General features: G+C 37.5%; 1 protein-coding gene across 2 annotated transcripts in view; it reads right to left on the reverse strand.

Moving 5' to 3' along the window:
- The window catches only part of Abcb7 (ATP binding cassette subfamily B member 7), a 118027-nt gene that overhangs the window by 52676 nt on the left and 44232 nt on the right, over positions 1-21119 (reverse strand). Inside the window, exons 3-4 of one of the 2 annotated variants that reach the window (XM_046462129.1) lie at positions 20506-20592; positions 414-533 (exon numbers count right to left, since the gene is read on the reverse strand). In XM_046462129.1, the coding sequence (XP_046318085.1) occupies positions 414-533; positions 20506-20592 (207 nt within the window). The remainder of the gene's footprint in view (positions 1-413; positions 534-20505; positions 20593-21119) is intronic. The other variant, XM_046462130.1, reaches the window with a different exon arrangement.

Here is a 21119-nt window from a genome sequence, read left to right on the forward strand (position 1 = left end):
AAGGCTATCAAGCACCTAAGATTCCTTCATCTTCTTTTTAATTTACTGGGAACTGGGGATCATACTGACTCAAAAATATGTATTAAAAAAGAGCCAAGATGACTCTGAGGAATGTCTTTTATAAAGTTCCTTGAGTTTTGTTACAACCAATGTTCCTGTATTTTATATTGGATTTTAGGAGCGAATTCCATTAAGTTAAAGCTGTTAGATGTATGATCTAGAGATAATATATTACCATATAATTTCTGCTCATTGCATAAAATAATTATATAAACTAAACGATGATCCTAAAAGTTGGCCATGCTTCCCGAGGTGTGGCTTATACTAACTCAGAGTTCATGACTACAATGACTACAGAATGTCCCAGTATTTCTTAGCACAGCAACAAAACAATACATTTCTCTCCTTCTTACCTTTGCACCACCCAAAAATCCTAAGGAAATGGCAACTCTAGCTCGTAGATCTGGTCTGTCTTTGGGCCATACATATGAAAGCATTGCTTTTATGATTTTCCGAGTATCAACATCTTTTAACTGTTCAAAGAGAGAAAACAAAGCAATAAAATGTCATTCCAAATGTAACCATAGGTTAGTAATGTAGAATTATGCAAATACTTGAGAAATACACAAAATTTTATATATAACTTTTATTATAAATCTAAGGCCATTATTTCCAAACTTAAGATACTTTGGAGAAAAATAAACTATTTCAATTGTTTTTTTTTAAAAAAGCTACTCATTTCTCTTAGATTTCTTACTTTTAACTATAGTAATCCACATAATACTAAAAAATAGTTGAGTAATGGCAAGGGGGCATATACTATACATTTATTTTTTATTTTTTTATCTATTAAGCCATATACCACTACATATAACTTTACAAATATTTCCACCTTTGTAGTCAATTGTGGAATCCTAGGTTCAAACTCATGGTAAAGAAGAATTACAATATTGCATTTAGGAAAGTAGGGGTTTTGGTATTGGCTATATTAAGCAGAGGTGGTTATTAAAAATGTCAACAAAAATGCAATTTTCCAGTCATAATCAATCTACCCTAAATTCAGCTCACAATTTTCTTTTTTCCATCTTCCTGGGGCAACAGTTCCATTAAGTCTTTTGGTTTTGGTTTCGGCTTTAGAGGTGGAATATTAAGAATCATATCCAAGCTGGGTGTGTTGGTGCATGCCTGTAATCCCAGCTGCTCTGGAGGCTGAGGCAGGAGGATCATGAGATCAAAGCCAGCCTCAGCAATGGCGAGGCACTAAGCAATTCAGTGAGACCCTATCTCTAAATAAAAAAAACACAAAAAAAGGGCTGGGGATGTGGCTCAGTGGTTGAGTACCCCTGAGTTCAATCCATAGTAACCCCCCCCCACAAAAAGAAGAAGAATCATATCCAACTAAGCATGGTGCCACATGTCTTTAATCCCAGTGGCTCCAGAGGCCGAGGCAGGATGATTACGAATTCAAAGTCAGTCTCGGAAACTTTGTGAGGCCCTAAGCAACTCAGACAGACCCTGTCTCTATGTAAAATATTAAAAATTGTCTGGGGATGTGGCTAAGTAGTTAAGTGAACCTCTGGGTTCAATTGCCCACCCGCAAAAAGAATCATATCTATACTTCCTAAAACCAAAATAAGGATGTGTGTGTGTGTGTGTCACACACACACACACACACACACACACACTACATCATTATACTTGGTATAAAAGTCCCCATTCAAAAAGTTGAAATATTAACTCAATTTCTGGAAAAGTTTCAAAAAAGAAAAGGAAAAGATGATGCTCATTGCTGGTGATGGTGTACAGAAATAAGCATTCTAATGCACTATTAATGAAGAGTACTCTGAAATAATCTTAGAAAGCAATCTGATATCTATTTTAAGCCTTTAAAATAATTCTGCCCTTTGTCTCAAAAATTCAACTTCTGGGAACTTATGCTAAAAACATCTTTAAAATATGCCCCAAGTTGAATCAACTTTACCTCTTGAAAATCTCTTGAATTTGCCTACCACCAACATACCACCAAGCTATCATCAATACTCACAGTGATTCAGTCACTGCAATGACCTCCTAAATTATCTCCCTGCATCTACTCTGTTCCCTATCTAATAAATTCACCTGTAATCAGATAGCACTTCCAGCTTAAAGCCATTAGGCAGCATCCAATCATCCTTGGAATAAAGAACAAAGCCTATAACATAGCTTACAAGGCTCTGCTTAGCTTGGCCCCTGACTCCTTTTCAGTCATGACTTATAGCACTGCACTTGCTGCACTGGCTTTCTTTTAGTTCCTCTAACATGCCATAATCCCTCCTGCTAAAGGGCCTTTGTGCAATAGTGTTCACTGTGTCTAGAATAATCTCTTTTTGCAATACATCCCTTCCCAGCCCTACAACCTTTTCAAAAGGATCCACTTCAGTTATAATCTACCTATACAGCAGTATGATCACTTGATTGACATCCACTCTCCTGCTAGAATTTAAATTCCATGTGAGTAGTAACTCTGTGTTTTGTACTCACAGTTGTAATCCAGTACCAAATGTAGTGGCTGACATACAGTAGTTACTCAATGAGTATTGCATAAAGGAATGAAAATTTAGTTAGAAGGATGTTTATGTTCATGCTGTTTTAATAGAAATAAAATTGGAAATAGTGTAAATGATCAACATTGTAGAATAGCATAAACAAATTAGAGTGAATACATATAACAAAACACATTCATTCAGAAATATATGTAGTGACGCAAAAACATGTTAAATGGATAAAAACAGAATAAAAAACTTATTTTGTGGGGAAAAAACATGACATATGAATGAGTCACATGTACATACAAACGGATACAGAAAGCAAGACCCCCCAAAGTGTTAACAACAGTAGCTGGAGTGGGTGGAATCTTTGATAATTTTTTATATTCTTCTTTTTGGTTCCTTGTATTTTCTATAATTTACACATAATAAAAAAAATTAATTCATTTCAAAGGGGAAAGGGTTATACAATTTCAAGTATATTTTCACAGCAAGGAATAGGGAAAACTGTCAACATATAAGAAACCCAAGACAGAACATTATATAATACAGGGTACTTTTATATTATGATTATCCCCATAGGGCTCAGAAAATTATTTTGCTAGTCTTTTAGGCAGTTTATTGTGCAAAACATAACAGAAATAAAACTGTTCATATTGTACTGAAAACAGAAGGACTACCAACCTGAAATGCTTTAAATAAATAAGATGGCACAAATATGAAATGCTAAAAGTATAGTTTTTAATACTTTTATTTCACATACACACATACGCGCGCGCGCGCACACACACACACACACACACACTAGTGCTCTTATAACTGGTAAGGCATTAAAAAAAGGAAATAAGGCAGTAATTTTAAAATTCACTTTTCCAATCGAACTATTACAAAATAAATATAACTTAATGCATTATAACACAAACTGGGGCATTTCAACCACTTTCCCATTGCATGAATTTTTTTCTGCCATATTTTTCTTGATGGACTAATGGTAAAAAGGCCCTGTTTCCACATATCTTTAGAAACACTCTCTCCTGTCAAAACCTTCTACAACACACCCCAGAATTTTTTCAATAAGGACACAGAGAAGTTATGGCTAAGAGCAAGAAAATTATTCTAGTTGGCTTAATAGTGCATAAAATGTCACCACTTCATTTAACAAAATGGGTTCTGAAGTTGTGTAATCATGCATTATGAGTCCATTAAGCTGTAAAGGACATGACTTCAGCTATAGTTTAGATAAACTATAAAGTTTGAAAAATAATGTCTTTTTTTTAAAAAAAAGTGGAGGCCAAATCAATGAGGCATTTCAGATGCTACTGAGGCACATTTTTAAAGAAAATTTAAACCAACTTACTCCTGTTGTATAAGAATAAAATAAAATCGGTGGCCTCAATAAAGATCCTGAAAGATAATACACCATCTTTCAAAATTACCTCAGTTAATTAATACTGGACACCCAAGGGTAATCCTGAAAGACAAAAGGATTATTTAAAACTAGAAAGAGACCAGCCGCTAGCTTGGGACAGAATTAGCAACACTTTTCACTCCAATTCAGTAGGATATAAACAGATAACACCAATAGTATACATACCTCTTTAAGACCATGTTCTTCTTTTGTTGTTGTTTTTAAATTAAATTTCTTAACTGGTTCATTAAAGTATAAAAACTATACATATTAATGGGGCAATGTGATATTTCAATACATGTATGTAATGTGTAATGTTTAATTCAGGTAAAAATCTCCCAAACATGTATAATTTATTTATGGTAAAATCTTCCAGAATTCTTTATTCTAGTTTTCTGAAATGTATGGTATACTTTTATTACCTATAATCACCCTATTGTTCAATAAACAGTATACCAGAACATCTTGTTCCTACATAACTGTAGCTTAGATACATACTGATTGACTTTTCCCAGTTCCTACCTTCCCTCTATTCTCCCCAGCCTTTGGTTACCACATTCTATCTCAACTTCTTTGAGATCGATTTTTTTTTAGATTCCACATGAGTGATCATGTGGTACTTCTCTTTGTATTCCTGGCTTATCTCATTTAACATAATGATTGATTTCCAGTTCTATCCATGTTAATGCAAATGACAGAATTTCATTCCTTTTTATGGCTAAATAGTATTCCACTGCTGTATATGTACCAAAATGTCTTTATCCATTTATCAGTTGATGGAGACTTAGGCTGTTATCATTTCTTGGCTACTGTGAATAGTGCTACCATGAACCTTGGAGTGCAGATATACTGATTTCTATTCTTTTGTGTATTCAAACCTAGGCATGGGGTTGCTCTATCATATGTAGTTCTATTTTTAATTTTTTGAGGAATTTCCATCCTGTTTTCCACAATGATTGAATGAATTTACATTACATTACTACCAATGGTGTGCATCTTTAATCTTTTTTATAATAGCCTTTCTTACCAGGGTGGGGTGATAGCTGATTGTAAGGAAATGTTGATTTGCATTTCCCTGATGATTAATGATACTGAGTGATACCTGTTGGCCCCATTTGTATATTTTCTTTGAGAAAAGTTTATTTAGATCTAGTGCTCATATTTTCACTTTTTTCTTTCTTTTCTCTCTCTCTCTCTCTCTCTCTCTCTCTCTCTCTCTCTCTGCTACTGAGTTATTAGAGTTCCTTATTTATTCTGGATAGCAACCCCTTGTCACATTACAGTTTGCAAATATTTTCTCTTGTTTTGTAGGTTGTCTCTGCACTCCATCAATGATTTCCTTTGCCATGCAGAAGATTTTTTGCTTGATGTAATCCCATTTGTCCCTTTTTGCTTTGGGGATTTGTCTGAAAAATCCTTGTCCATTTCAATGTACTAGAGTGTTTTGCTACATTTTCTTCTAGTAGTGTCATGTCTTGCAATTAATTATTTGATGCAGTTTGAGTGGACTTTTGTAACTGGTGACAGATAGAGGTATAGCTTCATTGATCTATATGTAGATATGCAATTTCGGAAACACTGTCCTTTCTCCAATATATGTTCTTAGCACCTTTGTGAAAAATCAGTTGGCTGTAGATGTATAGGTTTACTTCTAGGCTCTTTAATCTACTCCATTTGTCTATGTGTCTGGTTTTATGCAAATACCATGCTGTATTGATGACCACAGCATTGTAGTATATTCTGAAGTTAGGTAGTATAATTTCTCCTGCTGTGTTCTTTTTGATCAAGATGGTTTTGACTATTCAGATTTTTGTGGTTCCATATGGATTTTAGAATTTATTTTCTGGTTCTGTGAAGAATGCCTTTGGTATTTTGATAGGGACTGCATTGAATCTATGTATCACTGGGTAGTATGGATATTTTAGCAATGTTGATTCTGCTGGGATCTGCCCAGCATTAGGTTTCAGCAGCCCAGTATTGAGTTTCAGGGCAAAATCTTGTATTTTCCATCTGTCTTACCCCAGAGCTTAGAGTCTCACACCAAGCTATGCTGCCTGAGGCTGGGTAGTGTTAGTGAAGTCAGTCCCTTGGTCCCCTAGGCTGACCTTAAGCTGGTTTGCTCCTGGGTCTCACAGTGGCAAAGACCTGCATGGTCTCAGGGGTAGACTGGGGCCCATGACGCAGCTGGGAGTGATATAAGCTGACACATGGGGCATAAGTCTCTGCCTGGTGCTGGGGCAGCTCTAGAGCCCAATTGTGCACACTGGCCTGGCAATATCTGTGCTGCCCAAAGTTGGGGGACAGGTGGCAGAGATAGTTTCTTGGCCCCTAAGGCTGATGCTAAATTGGGCTGCCTCTCAGTTTCACAGCTGCAAGGCCCTGCACAATCTTGGGGGGGGGGAGGGTAGGTCTGTCCTGGGTCCACTCCAAGGCTGGAAATACAGCCAAAACTCCAGTCTGCCCTGCAAACACGCAGGCTTCCACTGGGCGCGTGAGCTGGTCTGGAGGCTCCATCTGTTAGCTCAGGCCTGTATATAAGACTTCAAGTTTCTATCAAGCAGTGGTTCTCACCATAGTTGGCTAGGCATTGGGCTCTGAGACAAAACTTTGTGCAAGGTCTGGTGCCCCACTCACAGTGGGCAGAATTCTTCTCCCAGTTCTGCTGCCCGAGGCTGGAAGAGGAGCAGGAGGCAGCCAGCCAACTGGCTGAATGGAAATCCAGTGGTTGAGAACCCCATGAGTTTTGGCCTGATGTTAGGGGTTGAGGGGCCTTGCCCAGCACTGATTTCACCATGTCAGGCCTGTAAGACCACATTTTTAAAGAGAGGATGAGAAATACAAGAAATAGTCAAGGAATATGACAAGAAATTGGGTTATATGAGAAAATACTGTCTTAAGAGTAATAGCATGATAGTATAGGGAAAATAAATGAAGCAATGATTTAAGGAAATGAAGTTTTTTCTCCCAGGATCAAAATTCCTGAAGTAACTAATGGAAGATATTGTAATAGTTTTTCTTTAAGTCTTTTTTATATGTAAGCAGAAATCATGAAATTTAATTTTTCTGTTTATCATTTTCATAATAAATTGAATTTAAAATTATTTTAAAAAACATAATGGTGATGATCATATCATGAAACTAAAGCTCTCTAAAAGTAAATGCTACGGAAATATTTTTTAAAGGCCCACAAAAGTAGAAGTCAATCTACTTTCCTCCCTGCTAACAGTATGTATGCAACATGGCTTTCTTGCTATAGCTAAATAGTCTCAAATTTAACACATGGAACTAACATTTTAAGCTTCATTATAATGTAAAACTAGTACTGTGTCAGTATGAGAAATGAAGGTTTTTAAAGAAAGGTCTCAACTATATACTGGAATTAAGACAGCCACAATTACATGAAAGTAATTAGATTCAGGAAAAAAAAAAACTTAAGGGTAACAAAAGAAGAAATTCGAATTGGCTCACTAAGATCCTTGAATAATAACAAATTTCTATTGTGCTTTTTTGTTTTAGAAATGAGTTTAAAAGAAAAAGTTTTAGTAACGTCAGAGAGCTGTCAGGGGAAATGAAAGTAACTGAAAACAAGGTGACCCAAGAGAAAAAAAGCAGGTGCCAAAAGAAAAAAAACTTGACTGATATCGGCAACAATTCTCAATAAATATTCACTCAATTAATTTATTTATTCTCAAACACATAAGAACAAAATCTTCATAAAAGTATTCTGGATGTACATCTAATACTTGATAAATTTATAAATTACCAAAGGGATTGGGATGTAGCTCAGTGGTAGAGCGGCTGTCTAGCATGCTCAAGAACCTGGGTTCCAATCTCTATACTGCAAAAAGAAAAAAAAAATAAAGGAAAAGAAATTGCCACAACTTTTTTAATTTTTTTTTTTTAGTTGTAGTTGGACACAATGTCTTTATTTTATTTATGTATTTTATGTGGTGCTGAGGATCGAACCCAGGGCCTCACACATGCTAGGCAAGTGCTCTACTGCTGAGCCACAACATCAGCCCCTGCCAAAAATTTTGACAGATTTTTAAATATTCACTTATTTCATATTAAAATATAGCTTCAAAGCCTAACAAAGATGGACAAGTTAAAAGAAATAATCTCACAAAGCTGGATAGGTTAAAAGAAATAATGAAAGGAACATCTACACAGGAAGACAGATCAGCACAATTACACACAAAAGGCCCAAAACAAATATAGTCATAAGAATATGTTCTGAGAAATACATAGTTATACGATTTTGCTGTTTGAACCTCATGGAATGTACTTAAACAAACCTACATGGGCTAGCTTATTATGCACCTAAGCTACAATGGTACAGCTATTGCTCCCAGGCCACAAACTTTTACAGCTGATTACTGTACTGAATACTGTAGGTAACTATAACACAAGGGTAACTATTTGTGTATCTAAACATAACTACCCATAGAAAAGATATAGTAAAAGTACATATTAAAAGATTTTAAAATGGTACACCTGTAGCTCAGCTGTAGAGTACACCTACAGTACACCTGTAGCTGCCTATAATGCTTAAGACCCTGGGTTTGATTCCCCGGCACCACAAAAAATAAAAATAAATAGATACATAAAATGGTACAACTGTCTAGGTTTCTTAATATGGAGTTTTCCAGGTTGGAAGTTGCTCTGGGTTTTAGTGAGTGAATGGTAAGTGAATGTGAAGGCCTAGGCCATTACTGTACACTGCTGTAGATGTTATAAATACTCTACAATAGGCTACACTAAATTTATAAAAATATTTTTCTTTAATGATAAACTAAGCTTACTATAACTCTTTTTACTTTATATGCTTTTTAGTTATTTTAACTTTTTTGTAATAATACTTAGCTTAAAATACAAATACCTTATATAGCTGTAGAGAAATAGTTTATTTATATCCTTATTCTATAAGCTTTTTCTATGTTAAAGTTTTTTAAACTTTTTTACACTGTTTTGTTAAAAACTAAGTCACAAATACACACATTCATCTAGGCCTACACTGGGTCAGGACCACCAAATCTTCCACTTCCACAACTTGACCCACTGGAAGGTCTTCAGGGGCAATGCATTTAACACCCATGGAATTGTCATCTTTCTATGATAACAATGCTTCCTTCTGAAATCCCTTCTTGAAGGACCTGCCTGAAGCTCTTATTGAGGAGATATAATTTTTTTTATCAGAAATATGTCTATGGTGGCTTGCTTCTTTTTTTAATCACAGATTTGTTTGTAAGCAGATATAAAACACCATGAACCTTCTTTTCTCTTAATGAAAACCTTTTAATGTTGGGGTCATGTGTTCAAACATTTTAAGGAGCTTGTTCAGTCTGCAAAAACTTCTGCTAAACCCATCACTCAAATTTTCTTGAGGATTACTTCTTTTCTTCTTCTGTAGTTTCCTTTTCTCTTGACTCTTCTTTAGCTATGTGTTCACTAAGCAATAAGTTTTTCAACTTCATTAGAATCTTGCGGAATCACCACTGTACATATGGTCCCTTGTTCACGAAACCTCATTGTAAGGCACATGTCTGTACATAAATAAAATTGCAAGTACCTGACTCAATAGAGTATAATTAGAAAGTCACAAATTGTACTGATTACATGTGGCAGTGCTTCCTTTAACAGTGTGACATGCAGAAGAGAAGTTTCATGGCCAAATGTGTCATAAGTGAAAATTTATAGTTAATAATAATGTAGACTAGGAACAAGAACTTTAAAAAAAATCAAAACATCCAGAGTGCTTCACATGGTAGAACTTTCAGACAGTAGCTTCTCAGGTAGGTAACTTGATATCACTAACCAGAAAAGATTTTCAAGCATGAAGCACAGCAAATTTTCCCACCAAGAACTCAATTCCATTCAAGGGAGCAAAGCTCATTTAGGCTTGGATAAGAAAATGAAAGAGTAAGAAGAGAGGAAATGGGCTTTTGACAAAGATAGCAGAATCACCTTTTCCTTAGTTGATGAGGAATTTACCCAAGAATTCTGGCTTTACAGACATTTCTAAATTTTAATAGCAAGAAATGTACTAACTCACAGAAAGCAAGTAATTGGTTTTGAAAGAAACTACTTGGGAACAAAACTTGTGGTAAGAAAGAAAAAAGACTACAAAAACAATTTCAGAATGGTATCTGTTTTGTAAAAATATGGGCATATGCTGAATATCTTCTCCTTAAAAAAATTAATCTAGCACAATTTCAGGCATAGGTAAACTGTCCAAGGAAGAGAACTGTCTCCTCAATTCAAACTAATGGTGACTTAAGTAAACAATTAAGGGCTGGGGTTGTGGCTCAGTGGTAGAGTGCTCACCTAGTATATGTGAGGCACTGTGTTCGATTCTTAGCACCATATGTATAAAAAATGAAAACAATGGGGGTACGTGTCCTATTTAAACAACTGAAAAAAAATTTAAAAATTAAAACAACTACTTCAATGCTGTTAGAGATAACAATGACTTGATAAAAGTTCGGTCAAAAAAAGAAGAAAATTCAGTAGTCTTTTGACTTGAAAAACTAAGAGGGTGACTGGAAAACTTTCCCTACATTTTTAGGGACATGGTATATGAGTTTGGGATGGTTGAAGAAAATACAAACTGTCAGTAAAGGCTTTGCAATTACTGCTATTTTTCTCTATAACTCAGTTTATTTTCCAAGCTCTGCTGGTCTGAAATTTCAATGAAAAGCTTAACTAGTAGTGATTAGGCTATGAGAAAAATGGATTATGCTACACCTGAAATGGATTTGTACCTGACAATCCATTTAATTCACCATAAAAAAATAACTACGAAGTTCACTGATGCTCATATTGGCCAGTCAGTGAATTCTTTATCCCAAAAGGAAGCCAATTTGAGAAATCAAATAAAGATCATAGAGCTGCTTGATGCTGTATAAAATCAGGTTATAAAACAGCCTGCCCATGTCATCCAGGTATTCTTGTCTCTCATCTGTGTGCACAATCACTTTAACAAGCCTAGAGATTCATTATTCTATTATCTTTCCAATCCTCCAATTTTAAATACTCCAAGTTGCTGTTTCACTTCCTCCGATTACATCAAGATTTGTACCAAAGCTCTCTGATTGCTCTAGTAATCTCTCAGTAATATTGGCTAATCTTTCTTAGCAATACTGACTTCAGATTGTATCCACTCAAAGAAGAAGTATTTCTAATATAAAAAAAGACTATGTCAAGCAAAGTTCTTAGTGAAAAATAAGTAGCTAGGCATGGTAGTTCAAACTTGTACTCCCAGATACTTAGGAGGCTGAAGCAGGAAGATCACAAATTCAAAGCCAGCCTGGGCAACTTAGAGAGACCCTGTCTCAAAATTAAAATGAAAAAGGGTTGGATGTGGTAGAATGCCCCTGAATTCAAACCTTAGTATCACAAAAAAGAAAGAAAAGAAGGTAGGCCCTTCATTAAGTTCTGCATTGTGTTTTTATTAAGAACACAGGAATAAATTCACTAACAGATGTTCCTACAAAGAGATATAACTAAAATTGTAAATTTAAGAATAAAACTCCAAAATCCTAAAGTTCTATGACAAAACAAATAATTCCTTAGTTCATCTAATTTAAAAACAGGAGTATTCAAATATTGAAACTATCACTCCTTTTTCACAAACCCTTTATGATAGACACATTGGCTAAATAGATGATTGAAATAAATTCTGAGATATGTTATTCTGATTAGTAGTTGTTAAAAATACACAAGTTGAAATGAATAAAAAGGAAAGCAGTGGAGATTTCAGTTTATTTTAAGGTAAAATGTATTATTTCTCAGACTGATTAAACTTCTACATGGTAGTATAGATATTCTGTCATCTAAAATGTTAAGTTTCTAGACAGCAGGGACTTTGTCCTGTTCATTATTGTATTTCCTGTACACAGCACAGAGTTCAGCACAAAGCAAGTATTCAATACATGCTTTGTAAATGAATGGATTATGGTAAAGGATAGACCTTACAATCTCACATTATTATAATAACAGCAGTTAATATTTACTGAATACTTCCTGTGTGCTAGGCACTATTTGAGAAATTTAATGTGGTGTGAGGAATTAACTCATTTAAATACCTTTTAGTGTTATCACCATCCTCATTTTATAGATGAGGTAACTGAAGCACAGAGATTAAGTAAGTTGCGCAGGTCCATCCATTATACAGTGATAGGGCCACAATTCAAATCCAGGCACTCTGGTTCCAGAGCTCAGGCTCTTAACAACTCCATATTACCTCTTTTCTGGCATAACCTCTAAATGTTATTAGGATTCTATTTGGCTAACAAGATTAAATTAACACAAAGATGGCAGGGGGAAAAGAATAAAGATCAAATATAAAGTATCACAATAATTTTTGCTTTATTCTATTCTATTGGAAAAGAAATTGTCCTGAAGTTGCTTGAGCTTAAAGAGAAGTGATTACTTGTCCTTCCTTAGTCAACATATCCTTAGTTATATTTAGACCATTATTAGCAGCTATCCTTCAGAGGCCTTGGGGACAGATGATCCTGAAAACGGTCAAATATCATGCTAAAGATAAACACATGGATAAACAAATCTCACTACTTGGCTAATTTTTAAAAATTCTCTCTTATGATACTTTGCTGTTTCTAAAGACAGCCATGAAGGATAGTAATATACAAAAATGGGATAAAAACATGAATGTAAAATGCTTTTGAGTTCCTTGAAATTAAAAAAAAAGTTGCATTAGAAATGAAGGAAAGAGGAAGAAACGCATTTGAAAACTTACTCATATCAATTGGTTCCTACCAATAATAACTAATATTTACTTAGATCTCTACAATCTATAAAGCAATTTTACATAAAATCTGTTCACTTGACTACCAACTCTGAAAACATTTCTACTTGAGAGACATACACACACACACAAACTGGTTGGGTCAAGAAAGAGGAAGAAAACAAAGGCGAATTCAAAGAAAAAGGGCCAGGTTTTTGACTGACCGCAGCTCATTCAGCCATAGAACAGGTAATTTCAGGCTGCAATTCGCCTGCGGCTTGCAGACAGATTGCTAGGGTTCAGCGCCTGGGGGCTTCTTAAAATCTGATCTTATCGGAGTGAACACGGAGCGCGGGGCGGCCCAGTCCCGGCTCCCGGAACCGTCCCGGAACCGCCCTGGCTCCGGGCTGCGGAGCCTGCGGAGGCTGCTTCTTGGACCCTGCTAATATCAGAGCAAACACGAAACACCAAGAAGCCGAATTCCAGCTCCCGGAACTGAGCCCGCGGGGACTGCTTCTTGGAGCTTACACTTATAGGAGCTTACACGGAGCACAGAGCGGCCGAGTTCCGGCTCCCGGAACCGTCCCGGAACCGCCCTGGCTCAGGGCTGCGGAGCCCGCGGAGGCTGCTTCTTGGACCCTGCTACTATCAGAGCATACACCAAACACTAAGCGGCCGAATTCCGGCTCCCGGAACTGAGCCCGCGGGGGCTGCTTCTTGGAGCCTACACTTACAGGAGCTTACACCGAGCACGGAGCGGCCGAGTTCCGGCTCCCGGAACTTCCCTGGACCGGGGCTAGGAGCCCGCGGAAACTGTGTCTCGGTCCGGGTCCTGCTGAGGGCAGGTCAGGACTCACCCATTGCTTGGGTTGCCTGGCAAGGGGAACGAAATGCTGCCATTCGCATAGGATACCAACATGGCAGAGATCTGATGTCAGCAGAAAGCGGTGGAGGAGAGATCTTCATCAATACCAGCGGTGACATAAGCAGTTGGTCTCCTGGTAAGGGGGGTGAGGCACAGTCACCCGAGTCTCCTCAATTTGTCCTCGAGCCAGAGGGAAGGAGCCGGGCCGCCGCCAGCCCCCGGAGCAGGCCCAGCGGCTCGCCAGCGTGGTGACCGCGTGACCCCAATTGGAGAGGGGGCGGAGCGGAGCCGCCACCCACACCCGCCAGGTGGGCAGACCCACGACCCAGTAGTACATGGGCGTGGTAGGAGGGGCAGGGCAGAGCCGCCCTTCGCGCTTGCAAGGTAAACAGACCTGTGACAGCCTGGCGGGTCAGGCCCAGTGGCCTGCCAGTGTGGTACACACGTCACCCCAACTCGAGTAGGGGCAGAGCAGATCCTTATCCCACGCCCGGATCAGGCCCTGCCGGTGTGGTGGTCACGTGACCCCAATTGGAGTGGGGGTGGAGCGGAACCGCCACCCGTGCCCGCAGGGTGAGCAGACCAGTGATCAACCTGCAGATCAGGCCCAGGGGTCCGCAGGCGTGGTAGGAGGGGCAGGGCAGATCCGCCGCCCGCGCCTTCAAGGTAGGCAGACCTACAACAGACCGGCGGATCAGGCCCAGGAGCCTGCCGGCGGGGTACAAACACCACCCTAATTGGAGTAGTGACAGAGCAGAGTCGCCTCCCTTGCCAGGAACAGACCCAGCATCCTGCAGGCGGGGTAGTCACGACACCCCAATTGGAGTAGGGGCAAAGCAGAGCCTCCACCCGTGCCCGAAAGGTGGGCAGATCTGCGACCGACCAGCGGGACAGGCCCAGTGGCCTGCTGGTACGACAGACACGTCACCCCAATTGGAGTAGGGGCAGAACAGAGCCGCCACCAGCTCCCAGAACAGGCCCAGTGACCTGCCGGCGTGGTAGCCACGACACCCCAATTGGAATAAGGAGAGAGCAGAGCCGCCGCCCGCACCTGCAGGAAAGATACGCAAGCAGTATGAAAAGACAAGGAAAGAAAGGACCACAAGCAATGCAGGTCAACGCAACTTTAGAAGAGGTAACAGCTGCAGCAGATGGAATGTCAGATAAAGAATTCAGGATATACATGCTTCAGATGATCTGGAGTATCAAGGAAGACATTAAACAGCAAAATCAGACAATGAAAGATCACTTCGACAACGAATTACGCAAACAAATCCAGGAAGCAAAGGATCAACTATACAGGGAGATAGAGGTTATAAAAAACAAGCAATCAGAAATCCTAGAAATGCAGGAAGCAATAAACCAACTTAAAAACTCAATGGAGAATACTACCAACAGAGTAGAACACTTAGAAGATAGAACATCAGACAATGAAGACAAAGTATTTCAACTGGAAAAGAACATAGACAGCTCAGCAAGACTGTTAAGAAACCATGAGCAGAACATCCAAGAAATATGGGATAACATTAAGAGACCAAACTTAAGAGTCATTGGGATACAGGAAGGTACAGAGCTCCAAACCAAAGGAATGAGCAGTCTATTCAATGAAATAATACAAGAAAACTTCCCAGACTTGAAGAATGAGACAGAATCCCAAATCCTAGAAGCCTACAGGACGCCGAATGTGCAAAATCATAAGAGATCCACACCTAGACACATTATAATGAAGATGCCCAACATACAGAATAAGGAGAGAATTTTAAAAGCTACAAGAGAAAGGAAGCAGATTACATTTAGGGGCAAGCCAATCAGGATAACAGCTGATCTTTCAACACAGACTCTGAAAGCTAGAAGATCCTGGAATAACATATTTCAAACACTGAAAGATAATGGGTTCCAACCAAGAATTGTGTATCCAGCGAAATTAAGCTTCAGGATGGAGAATGAAATTAAAACCTTCCACGATAAACAAAAGTTTAAAGAATTCGCAGCTAGAAAACCATCTCTTCAAAACATCCTAGCAAAAGTATTACAGGAAGAGGAAATGGAAAATAACAATGAAAACCAACAGTGGGAGGTAGGACAGTAAAGGGGGGGGGAACAATCAAAGAGGAAAACAAACAATGTTTAGTAACAGAAATAAACAAATATGGCTGGAAGAACAACCCATATCTCAATAATAACCCTAAATGTTAATGGCTTAAACTCACCAATTAAGAGACACAGGCTAGTAGAATGGATCACAAAACAAGACCCAACAATATGCTGCCTACAGGAGACGCATTTGATAGGAAAAGACATACATAGGCTGAAGGTGAAAGGTTGGGAAAAATCATATCACTCATATGGACTTCGGAAACAAGCAGGCGTGTCCATACTCATATCAAATAAAATAGATTTCAAGCCAAAGTTAATCAAAAGAGATAAAGAGGGACACTACATACTGCTTAAGGGAACCATACACCAACAAGACATAACAATCATAAATATTTATGCCCCAAACAATGGTGCAGCTATGTTCGTCAAACAAACTCTTCTCAAGTTCAAGAGTCTAATAGACCACCACACCATAATCATGGGAGACTTCAACACACCTCTCTCGCCACTGGACAGATCTTCCAAACAAAAGTTGAATAAGGAAACTATAGAACTCAATAACACTATTAATAACCTAGACCTAATTGACATATATAGAGTATACCACCCAACATCAAGCAGTTACACTTTTTTCTCAGCAGCACATGGATCCTTCTCAAAAATAGATCATATATTATGTCACAGGGCAACTCTTAGACAATATAAAGGAGTAGAGATATTACCATGCATCTTATCTGATCATAATGGAATGAAACTGAAAATCAACGATAAAAGAAGGAAGGAAAAAGCATACATCAATTGGAGAATGAACAATAGGTTACTGAATGATCAATGGGTTATAGAAGACATCAAGGAGGAAATTAAAAAATTCTTAGAGATAAATGAAAACACAGACACAACATATCGGAATCTATGGGACACATTGAAAGCAGTTCTAAGAGGAAAATTCATTGCTTGGAGTTCATTCCTTAAAAAAAGAAAAAACCAACAAATAAATGATCTCATACTTCATCTCAAAATCCTTGAAAAAGAAGAGCAAAACAACAGCAAAAGAAGTAGAAGGCAAGAAATAATTAAAATCAGAGCTGAAATTAATGAAATCGAAACAAAAGAAACAATTGAAAAAATTGACAAAACTAAAAGTTGGTTCTTTGAAAAAATAAACAAAATCGACAGACCCTTAGCGATGCTAGTGAAGAGAAGAAGAGAGAGAACTCAAATTACTAGCATACGGGATGAAAAAGGCAATATCACAACAGACACTTCAGAAATACAGAAGATAATCAAAAACTATTTTGAATCCTTATACTCCAATAAATTAGAAGACAGTGAAGGCATAGATAAATTTCTTAAGTCATATGATCTGCCCAGATTGAGTCAGGAGGATATAGAAAACCTAAACAGACCAATATCAATTGAGGAGATAGAAGAAACCATCAAAAGACTACCAACTAAGAAAAGCCCAGGTCCCGATGGGTATACAGCAGAATTTTACAAAACCTTTAAAGAAGAACTAATACCAATACTTTTCAAGCTACTTCAGGAAATAGAAAAGGAGGGAGAACTTCCAAATTCATTCTATGAGGCCAATATCACCCTGATACCTAAACCAGACAAAGACACTTCAAAGAAAGAAAACTACAGACCAATATCTCTAATGAACCTAGATGCAAAAATCCTCAATAAAATTCTGGCGAATCGGATACAAAAACATATAAAAAAAATTGTACACCATGATCAAGTAGGATTCATCCCTGGGATGCAAGGCTGGTTCAATATACGGAAATCAATAAATGTTATTCACCACATCAATAGACTTAAAAATAAGAACCATATGATCATCTCGATAGATGCGGAAAAAGCATTTGACAAAGTACAGCATCCCTTTATGTTCAAAACTCTAGAAAAACTAGGGATAACAGGAACATACCTCAATATTGTAAAAGCAATCTATGCTAAGCCTCAGGCTAGCATTATTCTGAATGGAGAAAAACTGAAGGCATTCCCTCTAAAATCTGGAACAAGACAGGGATGCCCTCTCTCTCCACTTCTCTTCAACATAGTTCTCGAAACACTGGCCAGAGCAATTAGACAGACGAAAGAAATTAAAGGCATAAAAATAGGAAAAGAAGAAATTAAATTATCACTATTTGCAGATGATATGATTCTATATCTAGCAGACCCAAAAAGCTCTACAAAGAAACTATTAGAGCTAATAAATGAATTCAGCAAAGTGGCAGGATTTAAAATCAACACGCATAAATCAAAGGCATTCCTGTATATCAGCGACAAATCCTCTGAAATGGAAATGAGGACAACCACTCCATTCAAAATATCTTCAAAAAAAATAAAATACTTGGGAATCAACCTAACAAAAGAGGTGAAAGACTTATACAATGAAAACTACAGAACCCTAAAGAGAGAAATAGAAGAAGATCTTAGAAGATGGAAAAATATACCCTGTTCATGGATAGGCAGAACTAACATCATCAAAATGGCGATATTACCAAAAGTTCTCTATAGGTTTAATGCAATGCCAATCAAAATCCCAATGGCATTTCTTGTAGAAATAGAGAAAGCAATCATGAAATTCATATGGAAAAATAAAAGACCCAGAATAGCAAAAACAATGCTAAGCAAGAAGTGTGAATCAGGCGGTATAGCGATACCAGACTTCAAACTATACTACAGAGCAATAGTAACAAAAACAGCATGGTACTGGTACCAAAACAGGCGTGTGGACCAATGGTACAGAATAGAAGACACAGAAACCAATCCACAAAACTACAACTATCTTATATTTGATAAAGGGGCTAAAAGCATGCAATGGAGGAAGGATAGCATCTTCAACAAATGGTGCTGGGAAAACTGGAAATCCATATGCAACAAAATGAAACTGAATCCCTTTCTCTCGCCATGCACAAAAGTGAATTCAAAATGGATCAAGGAACTTGATATCAAATCAGAGACGCGCCGTCTGATAGAAGAAAAAGTTGGCTACGATCTACAGTCGGTGGGGTCGGGCTCCAAATTCCTCAATAGGACACCCATAGCACAAAAGTTAATAACTAGAATCAACAAATGGGACTTACTCAAACTAAGAAGTTTTTTCTCAGCAAAAGAAACAATAAGAGAGGTAAATAGGGAGCCTACATCCTGGGAACAAATCTTTACTCCTCACACTTCAGATAGAGCCCTAATATCCAGAGTATACAAAGAACTCAAAAAATTAGACAATAAGAGAACAAACAACCCAATCAACAAATGGGCCAAGGACCTGAACAGACACTTCACAGAGGAGGACATACAGTCAATCAACAAGTACATGAAAAAATGCTCACCATCTCTAGCTGTCAGAGAAATGCAAATCAAAACCACCCTAAGATACCATCTCACTCCAGTAAGATTGGCAGCCATTAGGAAGTCAAACAACAACAAGTGCTGGCGAGGATGTGGGGAAAAGGGTACACTTGTACATTGCTGGTGGGACTGCAGATTGGTGCAGCCAATTTGGAAAGCAGTATGGAGATTTCTTGGAAAGCTGGGAATGGAGCCACCATTTGACCCAGCTATTCCCCTTCTTGGTCTATTCCCTAAAGACCTAAAAAGAGCATGCTACAGGGACACTGCTACATCGATGTTCATAGCAGCACAGTTCACAATAGCAAGACTGTGGAACCAACCTAGATGCCCTTCAATAGACGAATGGATAAAAAAAATGTGGCATTTATACACAATGGAGTATTACTCTGCATTAAAAAATGACAAAATCATAGAATTTACAGGGAAATGGATGGCATTAGAGCAGATTATGCTAAGTGAAGCTAGCCAATCCCTAAAAAACAAATGCCAAATGTCTTCTTTGATATAAGGAAAGTAACTAAGAACAGAGTAGGGACGAAGAACAGGAGAAGAAGATTAACATTTAACAGGGATGAGAGGTGGGAGGGAAAGGGAGAGAGAAGGGAAATTGCACGGTAATGGAAGGAGACCCTCAGGGTTATACAGTGGAGGGGGTAGAGAGAGAGGAGGGGAGGGGAGGGGAGAGGTGGGGAGGGGGGAGGGTGGATGATGGGAAAGGCAGCGGAGCACAACAGACACTAGTATGGCAATTTGTAAATCAATGGATGTGTAACTGATGTGAATCTGCAATCTGTGTATGGGGTGAAGGTGGGAGTTCATAACCCACTAGAATCAAAGTGTGGAATATGATATGTCAAGAAATTTGTAATGTTTTGAACAACCCACAATAAAAAATTAAAAAAAAAAAAAAAGAAAAAGGGCCAGATGGGGAAATATGTAACAGTATTCCAATGATATTTTCCCTCACTGAGAAAAAATATAGAGCAATTAAACCTTTTTATTTCAGCAGCCCTACTGGTTAACATGTTTGTACAATGATAATGATAATGATAAAGAATATGGATAATTAAATAGATGGATCAGGGTAGAGGATTTACTATAAAGCTAGGGGATATTCTAAGATCTAAGTATATAAAAGAGAAAATATTAACCTTCAAACACACAAACTTGAAAAGTATTTACAAATTCTAAATCTAATTTGCCTATTTATTGATAAGGGCAGATTATATAACAAAGTCAAACTGTTATTTTAGAGAAATAAGAATATTTAGGTTAATAAATACCTTTTCCATTTTAGTCAGTCATGAATTTTTGTTTGTTGTAAGCCAAAGAAAATTTCATATATATAATATTGGTCAGTTCATGTGGTTTTGCATTAAAGAACATGCAATTTGATGGGTCAATCAAAATATATTAGAATATGATACTCTTAAATGTGCCTATCTTCCATGTAAGCACAATCCTCAAAAAGAATTTCCGGTTACTTGCTATTCTCTCTTACCCCTTCTTTAGGGTCTGTGTGGAGTCCTCCACCAGCGTGACCATGCCAACATTTCCTCTTTTCTATCAGTGGCCATGTCTGGAGAGCCTAGTTAAAAATGATACCAAGCAACCCATTAGCTTTTACAGAATTTCAGAAGTTTAAAAGTCTGGATTCAACATTGTAATCTAATGAATATCCCCAAAACAAATTCAAAGGCATTGATTTTAGCCTGGCATAGTAAAGCAATACACCTTCAGAATTAACTTATAGCTAAATTTATATAAGGAATACTGAGAAATAACAAATACTCACATGGAAGTCACTTTCTCTAAATAGCTTTTGCAATTAATATTTAAAAGATTTAACTTGTATTACACTTTTGACTTAATCTGTCTCTATTATTGTCATTCACTACTGTAGTTGGTAATCTATTACTCTATTATTGGCAAACAAGGATAATATATATTTAATTTATATATCACTTGCTTTTCTTGTGCATATATTTTTGTCTTACAATTAAAATGTTGATTTTACACAACTGATACTTTTTCTTATTATTGTGGCTAATGTACTTATTTAGAAATATTACGTTTTAATATTTCAGTCTATATTGTGCTATAGCTATTTGTTAG

Source organism: Marmota monax, unplaced genomic scaffold, assembly GCF_021218885.2.
Source record: "Marmota monax isolate L192 unplaced genomic scaffold, Marmota_monax_Labrador192_F-V1.1 WCK01_AAM20220418_F8-fsc00192, whole genome shotgun sequence".
In the NCBI taxonomy this organism is placed as follows: Eukaryota; Metazoa; Chordata; class Mammalia; order Rodentia; family Sciuridae; genus Marmota; species Marmota monax.